The sequence below is a fragment of the Bos mutus genome, chromosome 25, assembly GCF_027580195.1.
Source record: "Bos mutus isolate GX-2022 chromosome 25, NWIPB_WYAK_1.1, whole genome shotgun sequence".
Taxonomy (NCBI): domain Eukaryota; kingdom Metazoa; phylum Chordata; class Mammalia; order Artiodactyla; family Bovidae; genus Bos; species Bos mutus.
In genome coordinates, this window is record NC_091641.1 from 31,239,730 (window position 1) to 31,260,578 (window position 20,849).

Genomic DNA, 20,849 nt, shown 5'->3' on the forward strand with positions numbered 1-20,849 from the left:
CTGCTCAGGGTTTCTCATCCTGGGCACCGACATTTGGGGCTGCGTACTTCTCCACTGCAGGGCCTGGCCCGTGTGCTGCAGGGCATTGGGCAGCAATCCCTGGGGATCACCCACCAGATTCCAGCAGCATCCGTATCCCAGCTGTGATGACCAAGATCGTCCCCAGTCATTGCCAAGTGCACCCCAGGGGTTGAGCTCACCCCCGGCTGAGAACCACTATCCTATCTCATCACACATCCATTCCCTCTCTCTTTTTTTAAGATTTATTTCTTTGTGGCTGTGCTGGGTCTTTGCTGCTGCACACCGGCTTTCTCTAGCTGCAGTGAGCAGGAGCTACTCCTCATTGTGGTACATGGCTTCTCCTTGAGGTGGCTTCCCTGGTTGCAGAGCACGGGCTCAAGGTGCACGGGCTTCAGGAGTGTAGGGCTTCATTGCCCCGACATGTGGGATCTTCCCGGACCAGGGATCAAACCCCGAATCCCCCACGTTGGCAGGTGGATTCTTAACCACCAGACCACCAGGGAAGCCCCACACTTCCATTCTTGAGGCCACTGGCCTCACAGAAAGAGTACACAGGTTCGTCTCCTCTAGAGGGGAGGGGAGATTGAGGAGGAGACGCCACGGGAAGGCACCCCCCAGGGGCCTCTGCAGGAAGGATGGTGTTGGGAAAACCGAAAATCAGGTCTGTTCACCTGCAGGTCAACGAGAAGGCCCAGACACTGTTTTCAGGATGACTAGCCAGCAAGGTACCCCCTCAGGATGTTAACAACAAAACAGCACCTTCCAGACACAGCATGTCTTTAACATGCCGGGCACTCCTCCTAGTCACGTTACGTTTCGCTTTTCCTATCAAGGTATAATTTACATAAACCATCTTGAGCATTTTTCACAGATTCATTCATTGAATCCTCACGACCCTGTCAGAAGCGTGTGATTAGCAGAGACTCATTTATGTAGAGGAGAACGCAGAGGCCCGGACAGGTTAAATAACTCCCCACTGCTAATCTGAGGAAGGAGGTGGGTAAGAACACAGTCGGTCTGGCTGGAAGGATCGTCAGGAAGCAGAATAATGATACCGAGATTATGAAGGTTGTGGCAGACGCCGGGTACAATTATCACAAAGTGCTCTTACTTCCTTCCGAGGTCTGCAATCCTTTGAAGGAGCGTGATAAAAGCAAAGGACCTTCTCTCCAGGAAAATTCACAAAGGAGCACAAATACACAAACATCATTTTGCACACAACTGCAAGAGGCTTCTGAGGTCTCGTAAACTATCTATGGGCCTCCAAGAAGCTCCTAGACAATATAGCCTAGGCTCTGGGCTAGACCTCAGAAGAATCCTGCAAGCAGGTAATATGACTTTCATTTCACGGATTGGGAAGCCGAGTTCAGATAAGGCAAGGCATTTGCCCAAAGTCACACAGCTCTCGAACAGCAGCACCGTGGTCTGCCTGACCCCAGCATTCCTTCCGCCTCAAAGGCTGCCTTCGCAGCAGTCCATCCACCACCACCCACACCAGGCTACTAGAAAAATAAGGGATGCACAGAGACAATGGATGCACACGCATGAACTAGCAGGACTGGCGATGGAAACTTGGCAGTGACCACAGGAAGGCTGCTGGCCTCTCAGAATGAAAACCTCAAGGTGACCTTTGCCTCTCATAAAGAATGCTGATGCTGCTTTACACATTCTGCAAGACAGCGTCGTTTCAAAGCAGTCTCCAGGAGCCTGGGCTCACTCACACTTCCCACATCGACCAACACCTGGCCCAGAGTCGAGAAAGTTGCGGCCAAGTATCAGAGCCAGTGTGATCACGGATACCAGATCCCACAGCCAAAGGTCACTCAAAGTCAATGCAACAGTCAACAACATTTGCAGAGGAAAGAGTCAGCGAGGGGGAGATGCACACGCCTGCCTTGCCATCAGGACAGCCCAGGAGACCAGGCCTGATGCTGGAGTCATCCAGACTTTGACAACCCAGCGCTGCAACGGCTGCAAAGGTGGGGTGTGAACATCATGGCCCTTTTCCTGGAACAGATGGCTAGAAATGCAAGGAGTCCCTGAGGGTGGGCTCCTCCGCTTTAGAGCTGGGGAAACTGAGGCCCAGAGAGGCACAAGGGCCTGCTGCTATCAGAGCCAGAATCAGAATCAGGTGCTCCCGACTCCCAGACTGGTGCTCCTCCTGCCCCAGCTGCCTCCTCCCCGATGCAGCAGGGAATGGGGCAAAAGTCACGTGCTCCTCCACTCCACAGGCAGCTGCATGGCTTCGGGTTTTTCCCGAGGACCAGACAAGGGCCGCAAAGATGATGAGAACAGATGTACGCTTGCACTTGGGGAACTCACTTTCAGTTCGTTCCTACCAGAGCCTTTGTGATTTTTCATGTGTTACAACGAGAATACCCACTCGTGCTTTCCTTCCTTCATGCCTCCAACTAAAGTGTCTTTTATTATTTGTTTGTTTTCGGCTGTGCTGGGTCTTCACTGCGGTGCGGGCTTTCTCTACTTGTGGCGAGCAGGGGCTGCTCTCTAGCTGTGGTGCACAGGGTTTCGTTGCAGTGGCCTCTCTGGCCACAGGGCACAGGCTCTAGGCGTACAGGCTTCCGTGGTTGCAGCCGCAGGCTCAGTAGTCATGGCGCACGGGCTCAGCTGCTCCACAGCATGTAGGATCTTCCCGACCAGGGATCGAACCACTGTCTCCTGCACTGGCAGGCAGATTCCCACCCACTGTACCACCAGGGAAGTCCCAACTAAAGTGTCTTTGAGCAGCAAGTACACGGCCGGCAGGGTTTCCAGCACCGGGCACTGAAGGAGCCGGCAGACAAAAAGGTGGGTGGTAAGAGGTGGGTGACGGTAGCAGGCCCTCAGATGGGCGGCCAGGGAAGGGAAGCCCATGGGGTCATTTCCACAGGCCTGAATGCTTGGCTTGAGGGCAGAGCATTCCAGAGGCTGCAAGTGTCCAGGAACAGCAGTGGGAGAGGAACCCAGGCTCCCCCAAGTCCTCGCAGTGGGACCTTCACCACAGCCTCCACTTCTCCAACTGCAAAATGAAGCTAACACCCCCACTTTGCAGGAATGCTGAGAAAATTGAGTGATAGCATAGACACAGCCTGGTTCACAGCTGGAAAATACACGGGGAGATACCCACGTTATTCATCTTTTCCAGGACCTCAGTGAAGGAAGATATGTAGTTGCCCCCAGAAGTACGTACGAACTTACAGGTGGATCTGGTATCTGAAGCCAGGCAGGCATCATCTGGAAACAACCAGCATGGAAACATGAGACCAGAGTCAAGAATCCGACGGGTTTAGCTCTGACTGGTTCCAAATAGGAAAAGGAATACGTCAAGGCTGTATATTATCACCCTGCTTATTTAACTTATATGCAGAGTACATCATGAGAAATGCTGGACTGGAAGAAACACAAGCTGGAATCAAGATTGCCGGGAGAAATATCAATAACCTCAGATATGCAGATGACACCACCCTTATGGCAGAAAGTGAAGAGGAACTCAAAAGCCTCTTGATGAAAGTGAAAGTGGAGAGTGAAAAAGTTGGCTTAAAGCTCAACATTCAGAAAACGAAGATCATGGCATCCAGTCCCATCACTTCGTGGGAAATAGATGGGGAAACAGTGGAAACAGTGTCAGACTTTATTTTGGGGGGCTCCAAAATCACTGCAGATGGTGACTGCAGCCTTGAAATTAAAAGATGCTTACTCCTTGGAAGGAAGGTTATGACCAACCTAGATAGCATATTCAAAAGCAGAGACATTACTTTGCCAACAAAGGTCCGTCTATTCAAGGCTATGGTTTTTCCTGTGGTCATTTATGGATGTGCGAGTTGGACTGTGAAGAAGGCTGAGCACCGAAGAATTGATGTTTTTGAAGTGTGGTGTTGGAGAAGACTCTTGAGAGTCCCTTGGACTGCAAGGAGATCAGCCCTGGGATTTCTTTGGAGGGAATGATGCTGAAGCTGAAACTCCAGTACTTTGGCCACCTCATGCGAAGAATGGACTCATTGGAAAAGACTCTGATGCTGGGAGGGATTGGGGGCAAGAGGAGAAGGGGATGGCAGAGGATGAGATGGCTGGATGGCATCACTATATCAACGGACATGAGTCTGAGTGAACTCCGGGAGTTTGTGATGGACAGGGAGGCCTGGTGTGCTGCGATGCATGGGGTCACAAAGAGTCGGACACGACTGAGCGACTGAACTGAACTGAACTGAAGGTTGACAGCGTGGGCTTCCCAGGTGGCTCAGCAGTAAAGAACCTGCCAGTGCAGGAGATGCCAGTTCTATCCGTGGGTGGGGAAGATCCCTTGGAGGAGGAAATGACAACCCACTGAAGTGTTCTTGCCTGGGAAATCCCATGGACAGAGGAGCCTGGCAGGCTACAGTCCATGGGGATCACGAACAGTTGGACATGACTTAGGGACTAAACCACAACAACAGCATTAGAGTGTGGACCCTTGGGGCTACTGAATGGGCTCAGAGCCGATCCCCAAAGAGGATCCCCAGAAAAGATTTCGGGAAGAGCTGGCCTCCCTGGGGCCTGGGTGACACCACCGCCCGAAGTCTGCGCACGGCAAGATGACACTGGACGTCTCACTGAGTCTCTCACTGTCCCCCGTCCTTGGCCAGGTCCTCGGCCTCCACGGGCAATGACCCGACTCTGAAGAACCAGAAAAGCAATGCTCACCACCTATGGAAGCTTCTCCACACAGGAGAAGGCTCTTACCCCACACCACGCCTGGTTCAGGGCTCGGGTTTTGTGCCTTGGGATGTTAGCACATTTAACCCTCCAATTGACCCTGAGAAGCCAGTGTAAGTGTCTTCATTTTACCAATGAGGAACCAGGGCCCAGAGAGTCTGGGGTAAAAGGAAAAGAAACCAAGGGACTTCCCTGGTGGTCCAGAGGCTGAGACTCCGTGCTCCCAAGGTGGGCGGCCCAGGTTTGATCCCTGGTCGGGGAGCGTGCTGCCAACTGGGAGTTCGTATGTCACAACTAAGACCCAGTGAAGCCAAACAAATAAATACTGATGAAAGAGAAACGTAGCTGGGAAGTTCCTGGAGCTGGGGCTTGACCCCAGGACGGAGGCTCCAGACAGGCCTCCTACCCCAAGCCTCTCCCACTGTCGCCCTTAGCATGTCTGTCTGAACTATGGGTGTTGGCGCCCCACACTCAGGGCGCCCACCAGGCACTGTCAGCGCTTGAGAAAGTGAGGATGGCAGAGTCAACTGTGAGGCACAAGGGAGGCCCTTCAGGGTCCACTCGGGAGAGGAAGGGCCGCCAGGAAGGAGACAGGCAGGCACGCAGATCAACAGTCTGTGCTCTGCAAGAACGAGTGGCGAGAGTCACGTGGCGCCTGCTTGAGACCCCGCGCTGACGTCCTGCTGCACTGGGGGTAAAGCCCGGGTTCTCCAGCTCAGCTCTCCCCCTCACCTCCGCCCAGGTGCCGCCAAGCCCGGCCCCGGCCCCGCGTCCTGCAGCCTGTCTCCCGAGAGAGAGACCTTCCGGAGTAACGCACTGAAAACAGCACCCCCCACGTGTCTGTCCTCCCACTGGCCTGCTGAGCCCCCAGGGCAAGACTCGCCACTTGTTCCGCCAAGTGCAGGCCGGGAGCATCGCAGTGTCTGTCAACTGGTCAGCACTGGCATAAAAAGGTTCTGAATGTACAAAAAAAAAAAATCTATCAAATAGTAGAAGAATGGGAGGAAGGGAAGGAAGAAGAAAGAAAGGGACAAAAGGAAAGTGCGCTTTTTTTCTTCATCCAGAAAAGCACTCTTCAAAAATTTGCCAAGAGGGCAGATCATATGTTAAGTGCTCTTCATCATTCAACCAACCCGTCGGGAGGTTGGGAGGAAACTGGTGAGTGATGGATTGTGTTTCCGGCATTGACTGAGGTGATACCATTTAATGAGTATTAATCATCATCATTGGAGAAGGCAATGGCAACCCACTCCAGTACTCTTGCCTGGAAAATCCCATGGACAGGGGAGCCTGGTAGGCTGCAGTCCATGAGATCGCTAAGAGTCGGACATGACTGAGCGACTTCACTTTCACTTTTCTCTTTCATGCACTGGAGAAGGAAATGGCAACCCACTCCAGTGTTCTTGCCTGGAGAATCCCAGGGAAGGGGGAGCCTGGTGGGCTGCCGTCTATGGGGTCGCACAGGGTCGGACAGGACTGAAGCGACTTAGCAGCAGTAGCAGCAGCAGCAGCATCATCATAATTATTACTGACCACCGAGAGCCCCTCCTCCGCCATCCCCATGAGCCACGCTTGCCTGCGAGCCCTCAGCATTAGCTAACCCTGCTCGTCACCACACAGACTAACGCACGCCCGGCCAGAGCAGAGATGCCTGCTGTTTCAAAAACACTCCCGGGGTCTGGATCAACCTCCATCGTGACGGTGCTGTAGCACGGCTTCTCTCTTGCCCACCGCCCCCATCTGACCCTCACGGGCCCCAGACTAGAGCTGAGGACTATTTAACATAAAATTCTGTTGAAACACTGTTGCCACAAGTTCAGTTTAAAAGAATGCCAAAAGTTAAATGGAACTGCAAAATAGAAAATGGAATTTTATTCATCATAAAATTTGGTGACTGGAGTAAGTCAGCTTCAACAGCAAATGATGACCAGGTGGAAAGCTATATTGTGCCAATTCCAGGGTAGAATGAGAAGTCCTGCTGGGTATTTTTAAAGGCCTTGGAGGTGAACCACACGGATTTCTTGTGTCCAGGTTCACTTCAAAAATATACCATTTTCTTTTGTGTCCATTCCAGTATATTAGGCAAACTCTTTTTCTATTTACCCCTTCAAAATAAGGTCATACTTTGGTCCCATAAAAGAGAGACAAAGACTTCTGAGATAAAGATGGAGAAGAGAGAACGAGTGTTAAAAGGATTTGAATAATAATTTAAAAAATTAAATATTTGTTATTTCAGGAAGACGTGAAAATGATCGCCTCTGGCTTCCCTGGTAGCTCAGTTGGTAAGGAATCCACCTGCAATGCAAGAGGTCCCAGTTCAATTCCTGGGTTGGGAAGATCCCCTGGAGAAGGGATAGGCTATCTACTCCAGCATTCTTGGGCTTTCTTGGTGGCTCAGCTGCTAAAGAATCCACCCGCAATGCGGGAGACCTGGGTTCAATTCCTGGGTTGGGAAGATCCCCTGGAGAAAGGAAGGCTACCCACTCCAGTGTTCTGGCCTGGAGAATTCCATGGACTGTACAGTCCATGGGGTCACAGAGAAATGAATCGAACACGACTGAGCGACTTTCATTTTAAACTTTTCAGGTGAAATTTCAAGAACCATCTACAGTGAGCAGAGTGGCAGAGGCCCTGGGTTCTGAGCAGGGAGAGGCGGAGAGGTGCGGGCAGAAACTGCAGAGCGAGTTCCCGGACCATCCACTAGGTGGCGCATGAACCCAGGACAGAGGGGAGTCAGCCGTGACGGCGGGCGCGTTCGAGGAAGGGGTGGACCGGGGAGGCCGAGAGGCAGCGACGTGGGGTCAGCGCGGCCAGGGTCATGGCCCCACTGACCCTCAGGGTCTCAGTACGTTTGAGCGGCAGTAACAGGACACAGCAGACTGGGCGGCTGATAAACAACAGAAATGTACTGCTCACCGTTCTGGGGGCCGGAAGTCTAAGACTGGGGCGCCAGGGTGGGCAGGGGAGGACCCTCCGACAGGATGAAGCAGCTACAACACAGGCTGGGGGTCACCTGGTGGGACATCAGGGCGACGTCCAGGGGACAGAGTTGGGGTTCCTCCGCCAGGCTCCTCTGGGGTTCGAGAGAGTTGAGCGTCTCCTCTGGAGAGGAATCCAAGCTGCTGCCCATAGGTACGTGTATGCGTGCATGCTCAGTCCCTTCGGTCATGTCCGACTCTGCGACTCCATGGACCGCAGTCCACCAGGCTGCTCTGTCCATGGGATTCTCCACGCACGAATACCAGAGCGAGTTGCCATGCCCTCCTCCAGGGGATCTTCCCCACCCCGGGATCGAACCCACATCTCCTGCATTGGAAGGCAGGTTCTTTACCGCTGGGCCACCTGGAAATTTCGTCTCTCTCAAATTCATGTGTTTTGATTACATTTGGAGGTAGGAACTTTAAAGAGGCAATTAAAGCTTCTTTATGAGAAGAAGAGACACCAGGGATGCGCACTCACAGAGAGAAGGCCATCAAGCCAAGAGAGAGGCCTCACCAGAAACCAGACTGCAGGCGCCTCAAGAACTATGAGAAACACACTTCTGCTGTTTACGCTGCCGGTGTGGGGTACTTTGTTAACAACAACCCTAGCAAAGTACAATAATACTCCCTGGATACCCAGACAGACTAGCTCTCATTCTTTTTTTTTTTTGCAATAACACAGGAGGCAGGGGTGAGATGGGGAGGGTACAAGTCAAAAGCACCCACGCTGACAAAACTTCTAAGGGTTCTGATCTCTCGTCTGGAATACCCACCGGACAGACAACAACTTCAGTGAAGGTTCCCTGAAATTTACAGCCACCACTGCAAAAACAGAACCCCCGCCCACCACACACACCCTTATCCCCAACAAACCACACTGCTACCGAGTGTTGAGGGTCAAAATGTGGATGTGGTGAAGTTTTTCTTCAGAGATGCAGACTGTAAACTCTGGATTTGCCAAAGATACCAAATAAGAAAACCAGATTTACACTGTTAGAAAAGTGTAGGTCTGGGCTTCCCAGGCGGCTCAGTGCGAAAGAATCCACCTGCCAAGGTAAGAGACAGGGGTTCTATCCCTGATCCGGGAAGATCCCATATGCCGTGGAGCAACTAAGCCCACGTGCCACAACTACTGAGCCTGTGCTCTGGGGCCCGGGACCCACAACTACTGAGCCCATGAAGCCCTAGAGCCGTGCTCCGCAACAGGAGAAGCCACCGCAACGAGAAGCCCACGCAACACAGCTAGAGCGCAGTTCTCGCAAAGCAACGACCGCCGAGCACAGCCAAAAATAAAAACAAGTAAAATTGTGTTTTAAAAAGTGACAGTTGCTCAGCTGTTCGACTCTTTGCGACCCCAGGGACTGTAGCCCACCAGGCTCCTCTGTCCAAGGGAAGGTGCGTTTCCCTTCTCCAGGGGATGTTCCCGACCTGGGGATCAAACTCAGGTCTCCTGCACTGCAGGCAGATTCTTTATCATCTGAGCCACCAGGAAAGCCCTTTTTTTATTTAAAGCATACAACTAAAAATAAAAAAGCCAGTCTAGATCCCTGCCATCAGCATAAGTCAAGTGCATTCAGAGGCATGTCCTTACTGAAACACATGGGCCAGCATCTTCCTCAAAGTCAGAAGACGTCTGAGGCAGACCCACAGACCACGATCTCTCTTGACCCTGAAGAGTAACTGACAAAGCTCATCGTGTCTGAGATGGCGGGACCACATCCCAGGGTGCAGAGACCCACGTGAAAGCACAGCGCCGGGTGCCCGGGGCCAGGCGGGTGCGGAGCATCGAGATGTTCGTATCCTCGCTAACGGTGCCCAGGACGAGGCGCCGGGGAAGTCTGGCCTTCCTGCCCTCAATCTCGGGGTCACCATTCTTCTCAAAACAAATGTAAATGAGGCAAAAACTGGTGTGATTCAGAGCAGATGCACCTGGGGGCCAGAGTTAGTTCTCAGCTCTCCACATCACGGTGTGACCCAGGGCAGCACTGCAGGTGCCAAGACGAGGCATCAAACGGGCAGAGAGAGAATTCCTCTGCCCGCTTCCGCTCCTCCCGCTGACTTCTGGAAACACGTTACTACCTGCCTTTTGCACTAAGATAGTGTTGCCACCGTTCTCGCCCTTAGACAGGCAACCACGTCCAGGCCAACTCACTGGCGCTGGCTCCTCTTCATTGTCTCTACTTTCACAGTTACCTGCTACTCAAGGCAACTAAGAGTGGCTCTCCCCAGTACAGGAATCACATAAAACTCCACTTTTAGGACTTCCCTGGTGGCTCAGTGGCTAAGAGTCCACACTCCGAATGCAGGGGGGCCTGGGCTCAATCCCTGGTCAGGGAACTAGATCCCATATGCCACACCTAAGACCCAGCACAGTCAAAAATAAAAAAATTATTTTTAAATAAATAAAAGAACATTGGATGCCCCTCAGACTCCACTCTTCCTTCCTTAGTCAAAGTCACTCAGTCGTGTCTGACTCTTTGCGACTCCATGGACTATACAGTCCATGGAATTGCAAAAACACTGGAGTTGGTAGCCTTTCCCTTTTCCAGGGGATCTTTCCAACCCAGGGGATCAAACCGGGGTCTTCCGCATTGCAGGCGGATTCTTCACCAGCTAAGCTACCAGGGAAACCCTCTTCCTTCCTTAGCCATGAGGTTATTTTTGGGAGAAAACGAGATGGACACGTTGTCTCCTGAGTAGCCGGGGAGGCCTTGGGACGGATGTCAGCCACACAAGTGGGAACCTGTGTGCACTTTCTAGGAAGGGTCCTCACCGCTTGGGGGAGCGGAAAGGTTCATCTTCTTTGTGCCAGAGATCCATTGCATTGTCTGGTGATGAAGCCCATGGGTCTCTTCTCAGAAAAATGTTTTCAAATACATAACATAAAACACTCAAGATTACAAAGGAAACTGATTACACTAAAACAGAATTAACAAAATGTAAACAAAGACAAGTGACAAACTAGCACACAGGATTTTACATTTTCTCATTACAAAACTATTTTCAAGCAGCAATGACATCATGAGACCTTTTTCGTATCACGGTTACAGGAGCCAGTGACTTCCAGTGCTCGCCTGGCTGAGACGCCTAAGGTTTCTACGATTCGCTGCTACTTTCACCGTTACAGAAAATGCCATCTAAGCAACCACCAACAGATGAGTGGACAAAGAAGATACACACACACACACAGACACACACACACACACACACACACACAGAGGAATATTATTCAGCCATGAAAAAGAATGAAATTTTGCCATTAGAAGCAACACAGACGGACTCAGAAGGTACCATGCTTAGTACAGAAAAGAACAAATACTATATATCACTTGTATGTGGAATCTTAAAATAAAACAAACAGATGAACATAGCAAATGAATAACAGGCTCACGGATACAGAGGACAACTAGGGGTTACCAGTAGGGAGAGAGAATGGGAAGGGGCAAAATGGAGGGAAGGTAAGAGGTACATGTGACGATGGGCAAAATAAACCGCAGGGGAACACTGTGCACAGAGACCCAGCCAGCGTCACAGTGACTTCATACCCAACACAGCCCACAAACACGCTGAGTCACTGTGCTGCACACCCGGAACTAATAACATTGTAAACAATACTGCAACTAAAAAAAATAAATGCAGGATTTCCCCGGTGGTCCAGTGGTTAAGAATCCACTCGCCAATGCAGGGTGCGTGGGTTTGATCCCTGGTCCAGGAAGAGTCCACCTGCCACAGGGTAACTGAGCCTGTGCCCCGCAACAAGAGAAGCCACTGCAACGAGAAGCCTGCGCATCACAATGAGAGAAAGCCCCCATGCAGCAAGAAGACCAGCACAGCCAGAAACAAAGGTAATTAATTAAAAAATAATAATAAAAAGTGAAGGCAATACTGAATACTAAATTTCAGAGGCTAGAGGAAAAAGTTGTAACTTTTTTCCCAAGTTCAGATCCCTGATTCCTACCTAAGGAAATGGCGGAAGTTTCTCCTTTGCCCCCTCCTCATTCCTGATACCTGGGATGAGAATGAGATGGCTGGACCTGAAACAGCCATTTTGTACAACGAGGCAAGACAGAAGAAGCCCTACTCTCTAGTAACCATGGAGCCACACACTGGCCCAGCCTGCCTACCTCTGGGCAGAAAGGTGATTTCTATCATATTAAGCCACAGCTGGTTGGTTTATTCTTTATTATATAAAGCCACTCAAACCTAACCTTTCATCAAGAGCCTCTTGATGAAAGTAAAAGAGGAGAGTGAAAAAGCTGGCTTAAAACTCAACATTCAAAAAACAAAGATCTTGGCATCCAGTCCCATCACTTCATGGCAAATAGATGGGGAAACAATGGAAAAGGTGACAGACTTTATTGTCTTGGGCTCCAAAATCAATGCAGATGGTGACTGCAGCCACAAAATTAAAAGACGCTTGCCCCCAGGAAGAAAAGCTACGACCAACCTAGGCAGCATATTAAAAAGCAGAGACATTACTTTGCCAACAAAGGGCATTCTAGTCAAAGCTATGGTTTTTCCAGTGGTTATGTATGGATGTGAGGGTTGGACCATAAAGAAAGCTGAGCGCAGTAGAACTGATGCTTCTGAACTGTGGTGTTGGAGAAGACTCTTAAGAGTCATTTGGACTGCAAGGGGATCCAACCAGTCCATCCTAAAGGAAATAGTCCTGAATATTCATTGGAAGGACTGATGCTAAAGCTGAAACTCCAATACTTTGGCCATCTGATGTGAAGAACTGACTCATTGGAAAAGACCCTGAGAAAGATGCTGAGAAAGATTAAAGGCAGGAGGAGAATGGGACGACAGAGGATGAGATGGTTGGATGGTATCACCGACTCAATGGACGTGAGTTTAAGCAAGCTCCGGGAGTTGGTGATGGACAGAGAGGCCTGGCGTGCTACAGTCCCTGGGGTTGCAAAGAGTCAGACACGACTGAGCGACTGAACTGAAACCTAACCTTAACTGCTGTACATTTTCTGAGCGGTGAGGTTGTCAACAGGTTGCACCTGATCATTAGCAACCTTCACTCATCTTTGAGAGACACACTCTCCCTTATGTACAAAAGTGATTCCTCCAGAGATACAAAGGAAACCCAACTAGAAACCTCCTCTGTAGCTGACGGCCTTGCAGGAAGCAAACCCTGAAACCACGAAGGACGGAAGTTTCCCTCGGCCTCCCTGCTGCTCCACCTCCGTGTCTTTAGGGCAGGAGTCCTCAACCCCCGAGCTGGTACAGTTCAAGACCTGCTGGGAACCAGGCCACACAGCAGGAAGGGAAAGGCAGTGAGCGAGCGAACCTTCGTCTGCATTCACAGCTGCTCCCCATCACACGCCTAACTGCCTGAGCTCTGCCTCCCCTTACATCGGGGGAGGCATAATAAAGGTAAAGAGCCTGAATCATCCAGAAACCATCCCTGCCCCCTGGGTAAATGGAAAAATTGTCTTCCATGAAACTGGTCCCTGGGGGCGTAAAGGCTGGGGGCTCCTACTTTAACAAAACGATGCATGAACCCAGGTATCAGGTTTCACAGCTCAGGGAGCTTACACACCACACTTCAAGTCCACAACCAGGCACCCACACACCTGACTTCCTCCCAGACTCTGTAAAGTCACGGTCATGCAGGAGCCAGCGCGAAGGCACTGACTCCAGGATGTGCAGGCCCCAGGGTCACCCAGGGATGGCGGACGCTGCCCAGAAAGTACTTACTAACTGTCATGGACTCTGGTACTGAGGCAGAAGGTAACAGGCTGCTCAGAGGACTCTCCTGGCCTGGAGGACTGGCTTCCACACTGGAAAGGCAAGCAGAGGGAAGTTAAGAGTCAGCCACTTAAAACATGCCACCTCGACATTCAAAACACATGCAGCCGGCCCTGAGCTCATTTAGGTTTCCCAACTCAAAGGAAGGGAAGGCGCCCTTTGCAGTCACAGTCCATCCTCTCTATGTGTGTATTCCATATCTGGAAATTCGCCTACTCCCTGAAGTTTACCCGTAACCCCAAAATCCCACACTCTCGGGGCTGACATGGTCATCCGTGAACACGTACATGCGTGCGTGTGCACTCAGTCACTTCAGTCGTGTCCGACTCTTTGCGGACTATAGCCAGGCAGGCTCCTCTGTCCACAGGATTCTCCAGGCAAGAATACTGGAGTGGGTTGCCATTTCCTCCTCCAGGGGATCTTCCCGACCCAGGGATCGAACCAAAAAGTCTCTTACATCTCCTGCATTGCAGGCAAGTTCTTTACACTAGCACCTCCTAGGAAGCCCGAAGTGCTGTCTGTTGCTCCTAAGCACAGGACGCTGTGGTGCCTCTTGGAGGAAGCCTGTGTGAGGCAGCCTCTATTCAGCCTGATGGTGCAGTGTGCTAAAGAACCCGCCTGCCAATGCGGGAGATGCAAGAGATGTGGGCTGGATCCCTGGTATGGGAAAATCCCCTGGAGGAAGGCACGGCAACCCACTCCAGTATTCTTTGCTCGGAGAATCCCATGCACAGAGGAGTCGGGTGGGCTACAGTCCATGGGCTCGCAAGAGAGTCAGACACGACTGAAGCAACTCAGCACACACACATACACAATGACACTGCTGTTGGTCATGAGTTCCCTTTCAGTGAATCAACAGCAGATGTTAGATGAAATGTCTTTAAACAGGAGCAGACAGAAAACAAAGGTACTTACTGATCCACTGACCAAAACGTTGTGACCAGACACACTCCTAGGAACCTAGGAGCAATGACTCCGTCTTGAGAGAACACTACCACCAGATAAAATGAGCACTGATTGTGTAGTTACAAAGAATTTGCAACATGGAAAAATAATCCTTCACATCATGAAAACAGCTAGGGGAATACCCAGTGGCCCACACGGTCAAAGCTATGGTTTTTCCAGTAGTCATGTATAGATGTGAGAGTTGGACCATAAAGAAGGCTGAGCGCCAAAGAACTGATGCCTTCAAACTGCAGTGTTGGAGAAGACTCTTGGGAGACCCTTGGACAGCAAGGGGATGAAACCAGTCAAGCCTAAGGGAAGTCAATCATGAATATTCACTGGGAGGACCGATGCTTCCTGTGGGTGACACCAGCCCCTCCTGGCACCGCACTAACGTGTACAAGCCTCCTACAGGCAGCGCCTCTCCGAAAGCAGGGTGAGACTGGAGCGCCAAGCACAGGCAGAGGGAAACAGCGCCCACACCCAGGGGCCGAGGTTGAAAATGCAGATGCTGTATCTCAGGGACACCAAATTAAAGCCAAGGAGGAAGGAGAGGGCTGTAAAGGCAGCGAGGATCACAGCGGCAGCAGGGGCTCCTCAGTGTCCATCTCAGCTCTGCCACCTAATGTCCAGTGACTCTGAACAGCTCAGCTTTCCCTTGACATACTTAGATTTGATTAAAAAAAAACCAACCTGACGTGGTGCGTGTGTGCTTCAGTCATATCTGACTCTGCCAGGCAGGCTCCTCTGTCCAAGCGATTCTCCAGGCAAGGATACTGGAGTGGGTTGCCATTTCCTTCTCCAGGGCATCTTCCTGACCCAGGGATCGAACCCTCGTCTCCTTCACTGCAGGCAGATTCTCTATCACTGAGCCACCTGGAAAGCCCCAGGCACTTCACAAATACCTGATACCAAGGTGGTTCCAATACTACGTGTGTGTGCGCTCAGCTGTGTCTGACTCTTTGTAATCCCATGGACTGCAGCCCGCCGGGCTCCTCTATGGGATTTTCCAGGCAAGACTACTACAGTGGGGTGCCATTTCCTTCCCCAGGTTTAAATATTACATAATACTAAAAGTGTGAAGTGTAATACTAAAGTTGTCCAATGGTTTATTGCCAAATATTAAATCAAGCACATTATGACCGTGGAAGCACCTAGCCATGGCCCCCCAAGAAGGAAAAGTAAAGCCGGCAGCAAAGGAACTGTGACCGACACCAGGTCTCGGGCCTGAGACCCTTGGCCACTCGGTGCCCTCGGACGTCAGACCAAAGCTGAACTGAATCCCTGTGAAGTGAGGCCCTGCCCGTCAAGCAGGGGGACTTTCCAAAAGAGGAAGGGCGGAGCTGTGAAGAGGGCAGCCCGGCCCCAGAGCCAGCCGGGGGCGGGGCCTGCGCGCTCACCTGTACCGGGGTCCCGGCTCCGGGAGGATGTGGTCCTCGGGTCCCGTCCCGTTCTCCAGGCTCCCGAGGGGGGCATCTGCACAGACAGCAGCCACAGAGACGGTCAGGGTTCTGCTCTCACCCTCAGCTGCCCCATGAGACAGACACTGGCTCGCCTGCTAACTCCGCTGACGTGCAAAGCCTTCCCCACCTGCACACTGGACTTCCGTCTGCCGCCCATTTCATTTTTTTCGGCCGTCATCTGGGACTTGGCATCAGTCACTGGCTGGAGGCCCTGTTCTCCCACTTCGGCTTTTTTTTCCCTTCACTGAAGCATGGCTCCCACACAATACTCTTATCAGCTGCAGGTGTACAGCATGGCGACTCAGCACTTACATTGGAAACTGATTACATTACATATTGATCACCGCAATAAATCCAGCAACTACCTGTCACCCACGGTTATTACAACAGTACTGACTACATTCCCTATGACTTTATTTATTAACCTTTCTGATCTTGAGCCACCTGGAATTATGCATGAAGTTCATATCCAAGAACAACCTCAGAACCAGAGAATAATAAATCAGCTGTTAGACAAAAGGGCTCCCGCCTGCAATGTCTGGAGAAGGCCACGCGGGGGCAGCAGCGTCCACCTGTCACAGCCGCGTGACTGCCACTCTGTCAAGAGCCCTGCACCAAGCCGGAAAGGCATTTGGAAGACGGGAGGCCATAAGTCATCTCGACAGACAACAGGCACGAGGCAGCACGGGCCTTCATAGATGTACTGGCTGCTGCTCGTGTCTCTTTCCAGGAAAAAGTGCAAAATCCGTGCCCCTGGGGGACATCAAGGCCAATGTCGCTCAGGAGAACACCTGCGCGCTAGACAAAGTCCTGGCATGTCCAGGCCCCCAACCAGGCCTGGGTCGGGACAGGGGACAGAAGGGAGCTCATCTGGCTCCCTAAGCCATCTGTCCTGTGACCTCCTCCGTTTTCACCTGCTCAGGATTCCCCGCTCTTAAGGGGCTGAAAAAGGGAATCCTAAGAGGAAAAGCATTCTCTCGCTTTCCCTTCCACCCGCTGTCCGCACGAAGCTACTCCACTCACTCCCGCCTCTTATTTCTCTTAATTTATATTAGAGTTGCTTTACAATGCTGTGTTGGTTTCTACTACACAGCACAGTGAATCTGAGATATATATATATATATTCCCTCTTTTTTGGATTTCTTTCCCCTCTGGGTCACCACAGAGCACTGAGTTCCCTGCACTACACAGCCGGGATCTGAATGGCATGCCCGCCAGGCCACGGCTCCTCCAGCTCTGATTCTAGCATCTGTGAGCAGCCTGAGGATAACACGCCTTCCCGTGCAATGCTCCCACCAACAGCGGGTGTGCCCCTAAGGCTGTCACAAGCTTCCAAGACTCCTGGCAGCTTCGTTACTGTAGTAAATCAAAAAGCTGGCAGACGGGCTCACACCCTGTATCCCTGGTGAGGACGGTCTAGACCAGCTGGAGCTCAGGGTCCACTCACCAGGGACAAGATGGAGCCTCTGGGCCTGGGAGGCTGACAGCCCGAGGAGGGATAGAGAGAAACCTGCCAGGTCAGGGGACGCCTCCCGGCGAGGATCCCGGAGGCCAGCCAGAATGCCGGGTTCTGTGACTGAATCCCAACGTGAACAGCACACAGCCAAGCCCTGGGGGCAGCCTGACATGCCAGCCCAGCGACAGTTCACGACCCGGCCAAAAGGCCCATCAGTGGGGAGTAGAATAAGGGGTGTGGACCCTAACTCAGATGCTATGAACGAGCCCTGGAAACCCCCCAGGGGTCCTAGACGCACGTGAGGACCACCTACTTCCTGTCAGCCACCCCCACTTCTCAGACACTCTGCCCCAATCTGCACTGCCCCTGCGCAGGCAAGGGCGAGGTGACCACATCCCCAGCCTGGGGGGGCTCGGACCCAGGCTGGTCACCCGAGCAGAAGGAGGGCAGGGGCTCCCAGACCGACCCGCCCTGGGCTTCACCGAGACCCAGACAGAAGCTCTGGTTGGTACCGAAGGTGCTCTGCTGGCACCTCAGCCAGGTACAGACCAGATGGGAGGGGGAGAAGGCTGAAAGAACACAGACTGACCAGCGAGGGGAGGAGAGGGGGCAGACCCCACCAGGAAGTGGGGCACAGGACCAGGAGGACTGCAGGCCAGGCCAGGCCCAAAGACGCCCCCCGCCACCCCACTGGTATGAAGCCAGCAGGGAGCCTGCCCAGGCCCTCCTGTGTGCCCAGCCTCTCCTCTCAGACTTCCTCGGGGGAGTTTCGCCCCACGTCTGAACAGTGACTCCCCTTCCTCGCAGGCTGCGGCCAGGAGGGACTGAGCTAACCCAGACAAGCACCACGTGTTCATCGCCACCATCCACACTTCCCCGGAGGGGAGACCAGCCTGGCGGACGGTGGTCACTCACACCAGCAACACTGCCTCACGGGCGGCCACCTGCCCCCCACCCCCCGGCACCTTCGAGGTGACCGCCACGCCCCCCAGCCCCAACTGCACCCGGGAACGGGCCCGCCCTCCCCAAGCTAGTCTGAGGGGGCTTCTGTTCCTCACATGGAGCCATGACAACCGTTTGTCATCCGGCTTAGAATGTCAACAGCTTCCTGAGCAGCCGGTGGGCCCCCGTCCCCAGCCGTCCACGGCTTCCTAAACCTGGGCCCACGAGGGTGAGAGGGGCACCCACGCTGCAGGTGCGGGGAGGCCTCGCCAACACAGTGGGGCTGCGGGGGCACCGGAACGACCAGGCACCACGCACACCCACCCGGCCGGGAGCGCCGGGCTCAGCCACGACTCCCACCTGCACCCCGACACCTCCCACCCCGACCTGCTCTAGCTAAAGAAAATAATAACAAACCACACTCGCGTCCCCTCAGTCACAAGGAACGGGCCAGAAAGGCTTGCCCACTTTTCGGCAAGCTTACTCCCTGACCCCCACGCCCTCAGCTGCCAAGGGTGCGAAGGTCTTTAGAGCTATGGGTTCTGACCTCCATACTCCTGAGAGGCAAAAATAATGGTCACCGTTTGTAATCTGCCTGTACACCACCAAGTTCGACAGATCGCTGACAAGAAAGGAAGCGGGCCTGGGGGCTCCCAGGTGACATGCCAACTCCTGCTCAGGCGAGAGCACCGCAAAATACCCTGGTTCAGCGAGGAGACAAGCCAAAGCCACTGGGGCTCCCCTGCTGAGAGGGGCTACCTGCCCTGAGCCCCCGCCTCCCCGCCTCCCTTCCCCCCACCCCTGCCCACAGACGTGACAACTGATCCGGCCTCTCCTGCCGCTGCTCCAGCCACAACCCATGAGGGAGGCAGGGAGGAACCAGGGACACCCACCTGCAGGCCCGTAGGAGCCCACGCCGCTGACGGGGAAGAGCACCTCGGCATGGCCGTGCAGCACTTGCAGTGGGGCCCAGCCATGCATCTGGGAGAGGCAGGCGCCTGCGTCCAGCGGCCTGAGGGAGAGAACACAGCTGTGGGTCAGGGCCTCACCCGGCCCCCCCAGGGAACCACCCAGGCCGGGAGGGGCTGAGAATATGAGGAGGCCCGGGCGGGAGCCGGGAGCTGGCCCTCCTGTGCTCGCTCCTTTAGCCCATGTGTACTGAGCCCCTCCTACCTGCCAAGCAGTGAACACACACATGCGTGCATGCACACTCACGAACACACACACGAGCCGGCCAACAAGGTCCATCCTGCCCTCATGGAGCTTACAGTCTGCTGGAGGTGCAGACATGAAGTACGTGTGTGCGTGCTAAGTCACTTCAGTCACATCTGACTCTGACGCCATGGACTGTTCCACCAGACTCCTCTGTCCATGGGATTCTCCAGGCAAGAATACTGGAGTGCGTTGCCATACCCTTCTCCAGGAGGATCTTCCCGACCCAGGGATCAAACCCACGTCTCTTACATCTCCTGCACTGGCAGGCGGATTCTTTGCCACTAGCACCACCTGGGAAGCCCGACATGAAACATATGATCCCACAAACAAGTGAGAAACGGCAGCGCGGGTCATGGGGCTGGTCGGGAAGGTGGTGGAAGGATTCCACGAAGAAGGGAGGTTTGAAGTGAGTGGGGAGGGAAGCGCTGGGGCCACGAGGGGAGGTGGAGGGGGGAACAGGGATGGAAGTGGGGGGCCGCACGTGCCAGGGCTGAAGCAAGAGGAGGCCCCACGGGCTCTGGCTTCTCCAATAAGCCTGGGCCAGTGTCCCTCTGCCTCACTGGTTCTCAAACCCTCAGGAGTAAAAGGACAGAACCAGACCAGGCCGTGTCTGGGCCACTTCCAAGAAAGGGGGTCAGCTCGAATATTAACCAGGCTCATATGATCTGTTACAGTGTAAACTTACCCACCACTGCCAAACTAGCCTGTTCGACCTTTGTAACGCCAGGCTGGTTTGGTTACGTGGGTTTGAGAAAGTATCTGCCCACTGCAGCATCTACTTCTGGGCAAGAAGCCAACAGTGATAAACACCAAGATGCGTCTGTGCAGGACTTGAAGGTTTATAAACTCAAGTCGTAAATCAGATGTAAAGAAGTCCACAGCAGATCACAGTCACAGCTACTTAATGGAGGGAGGGAGGCAGAGAGGAGGAGGAGGAGGAGGAGGAGGAAGGAAAAGGAGAGGAAGGGGAGGGGAAAGGAGGGGACAAAAACAACTCAGAGAGATCAGGCGACTGGTCCAAGTTCATCACTTGGCCGGGACCAAGGCTGGTAGAATTCAGCCCAGGTCTTCCAGATCCAGTTACTACGAGTCTCCTGGCCACTGCCCATCACGATACATGATACACGATACATTTCATATGGAGCAGGGATTAACAAAATTTTTTTGAAAAGGACCAGACAGTCAATACTTTAGGCTGTGTGGCCATTGTGGCTGTTCAGTAGCTAAGTCGTGTCCAATTCTTTGCAACCCCATGGACTGCACCACGCCAGGCTTCCCTGTCCTTCACCATCCCCTGGAGTTTGCTCAAATTCATGTTCACTGAGGCAGTGATGCTATCTAACCATCTCATCCAGTATGCTTCTTTGTTGAGTTTTT

At 52.9% G+C, this 20,849-nt stretch overlaps 1 protein-coding gene across 3 annotated transcripts in view; it reads right to left on the bottom strand.

Annotated features, from left to right (window-relative positions):
• Positions 1-20,849, bottom strand: part of SNX29 (sorting nexin 29) — a 591,844-nt gene that overhangs the window by 485,296 nt on the left and 85,699 nt on the right. For all 3 annotated transcript variants that reach the window (XM_070363126.1, XM_070363128.1, XM_070363127.1), the window contains 3 exons: positions 19,151-19,269; positions 15,797-15,872; positions 13,401-13,483 (listed from right to left, as the gene is read on the bottom strand). In XM_070363126.1, the coding sequence (XP_070219227.1) occupies positions 13,401-13,483; positions 15,797-15,872; positions 19,151-19,269 (278 nt within the window). The remainder of the gene's footprint in view (positions 1-13,400; positions 13,484-15,796; positions 15,873-19,150; positions 19,270-20,849) is intronic.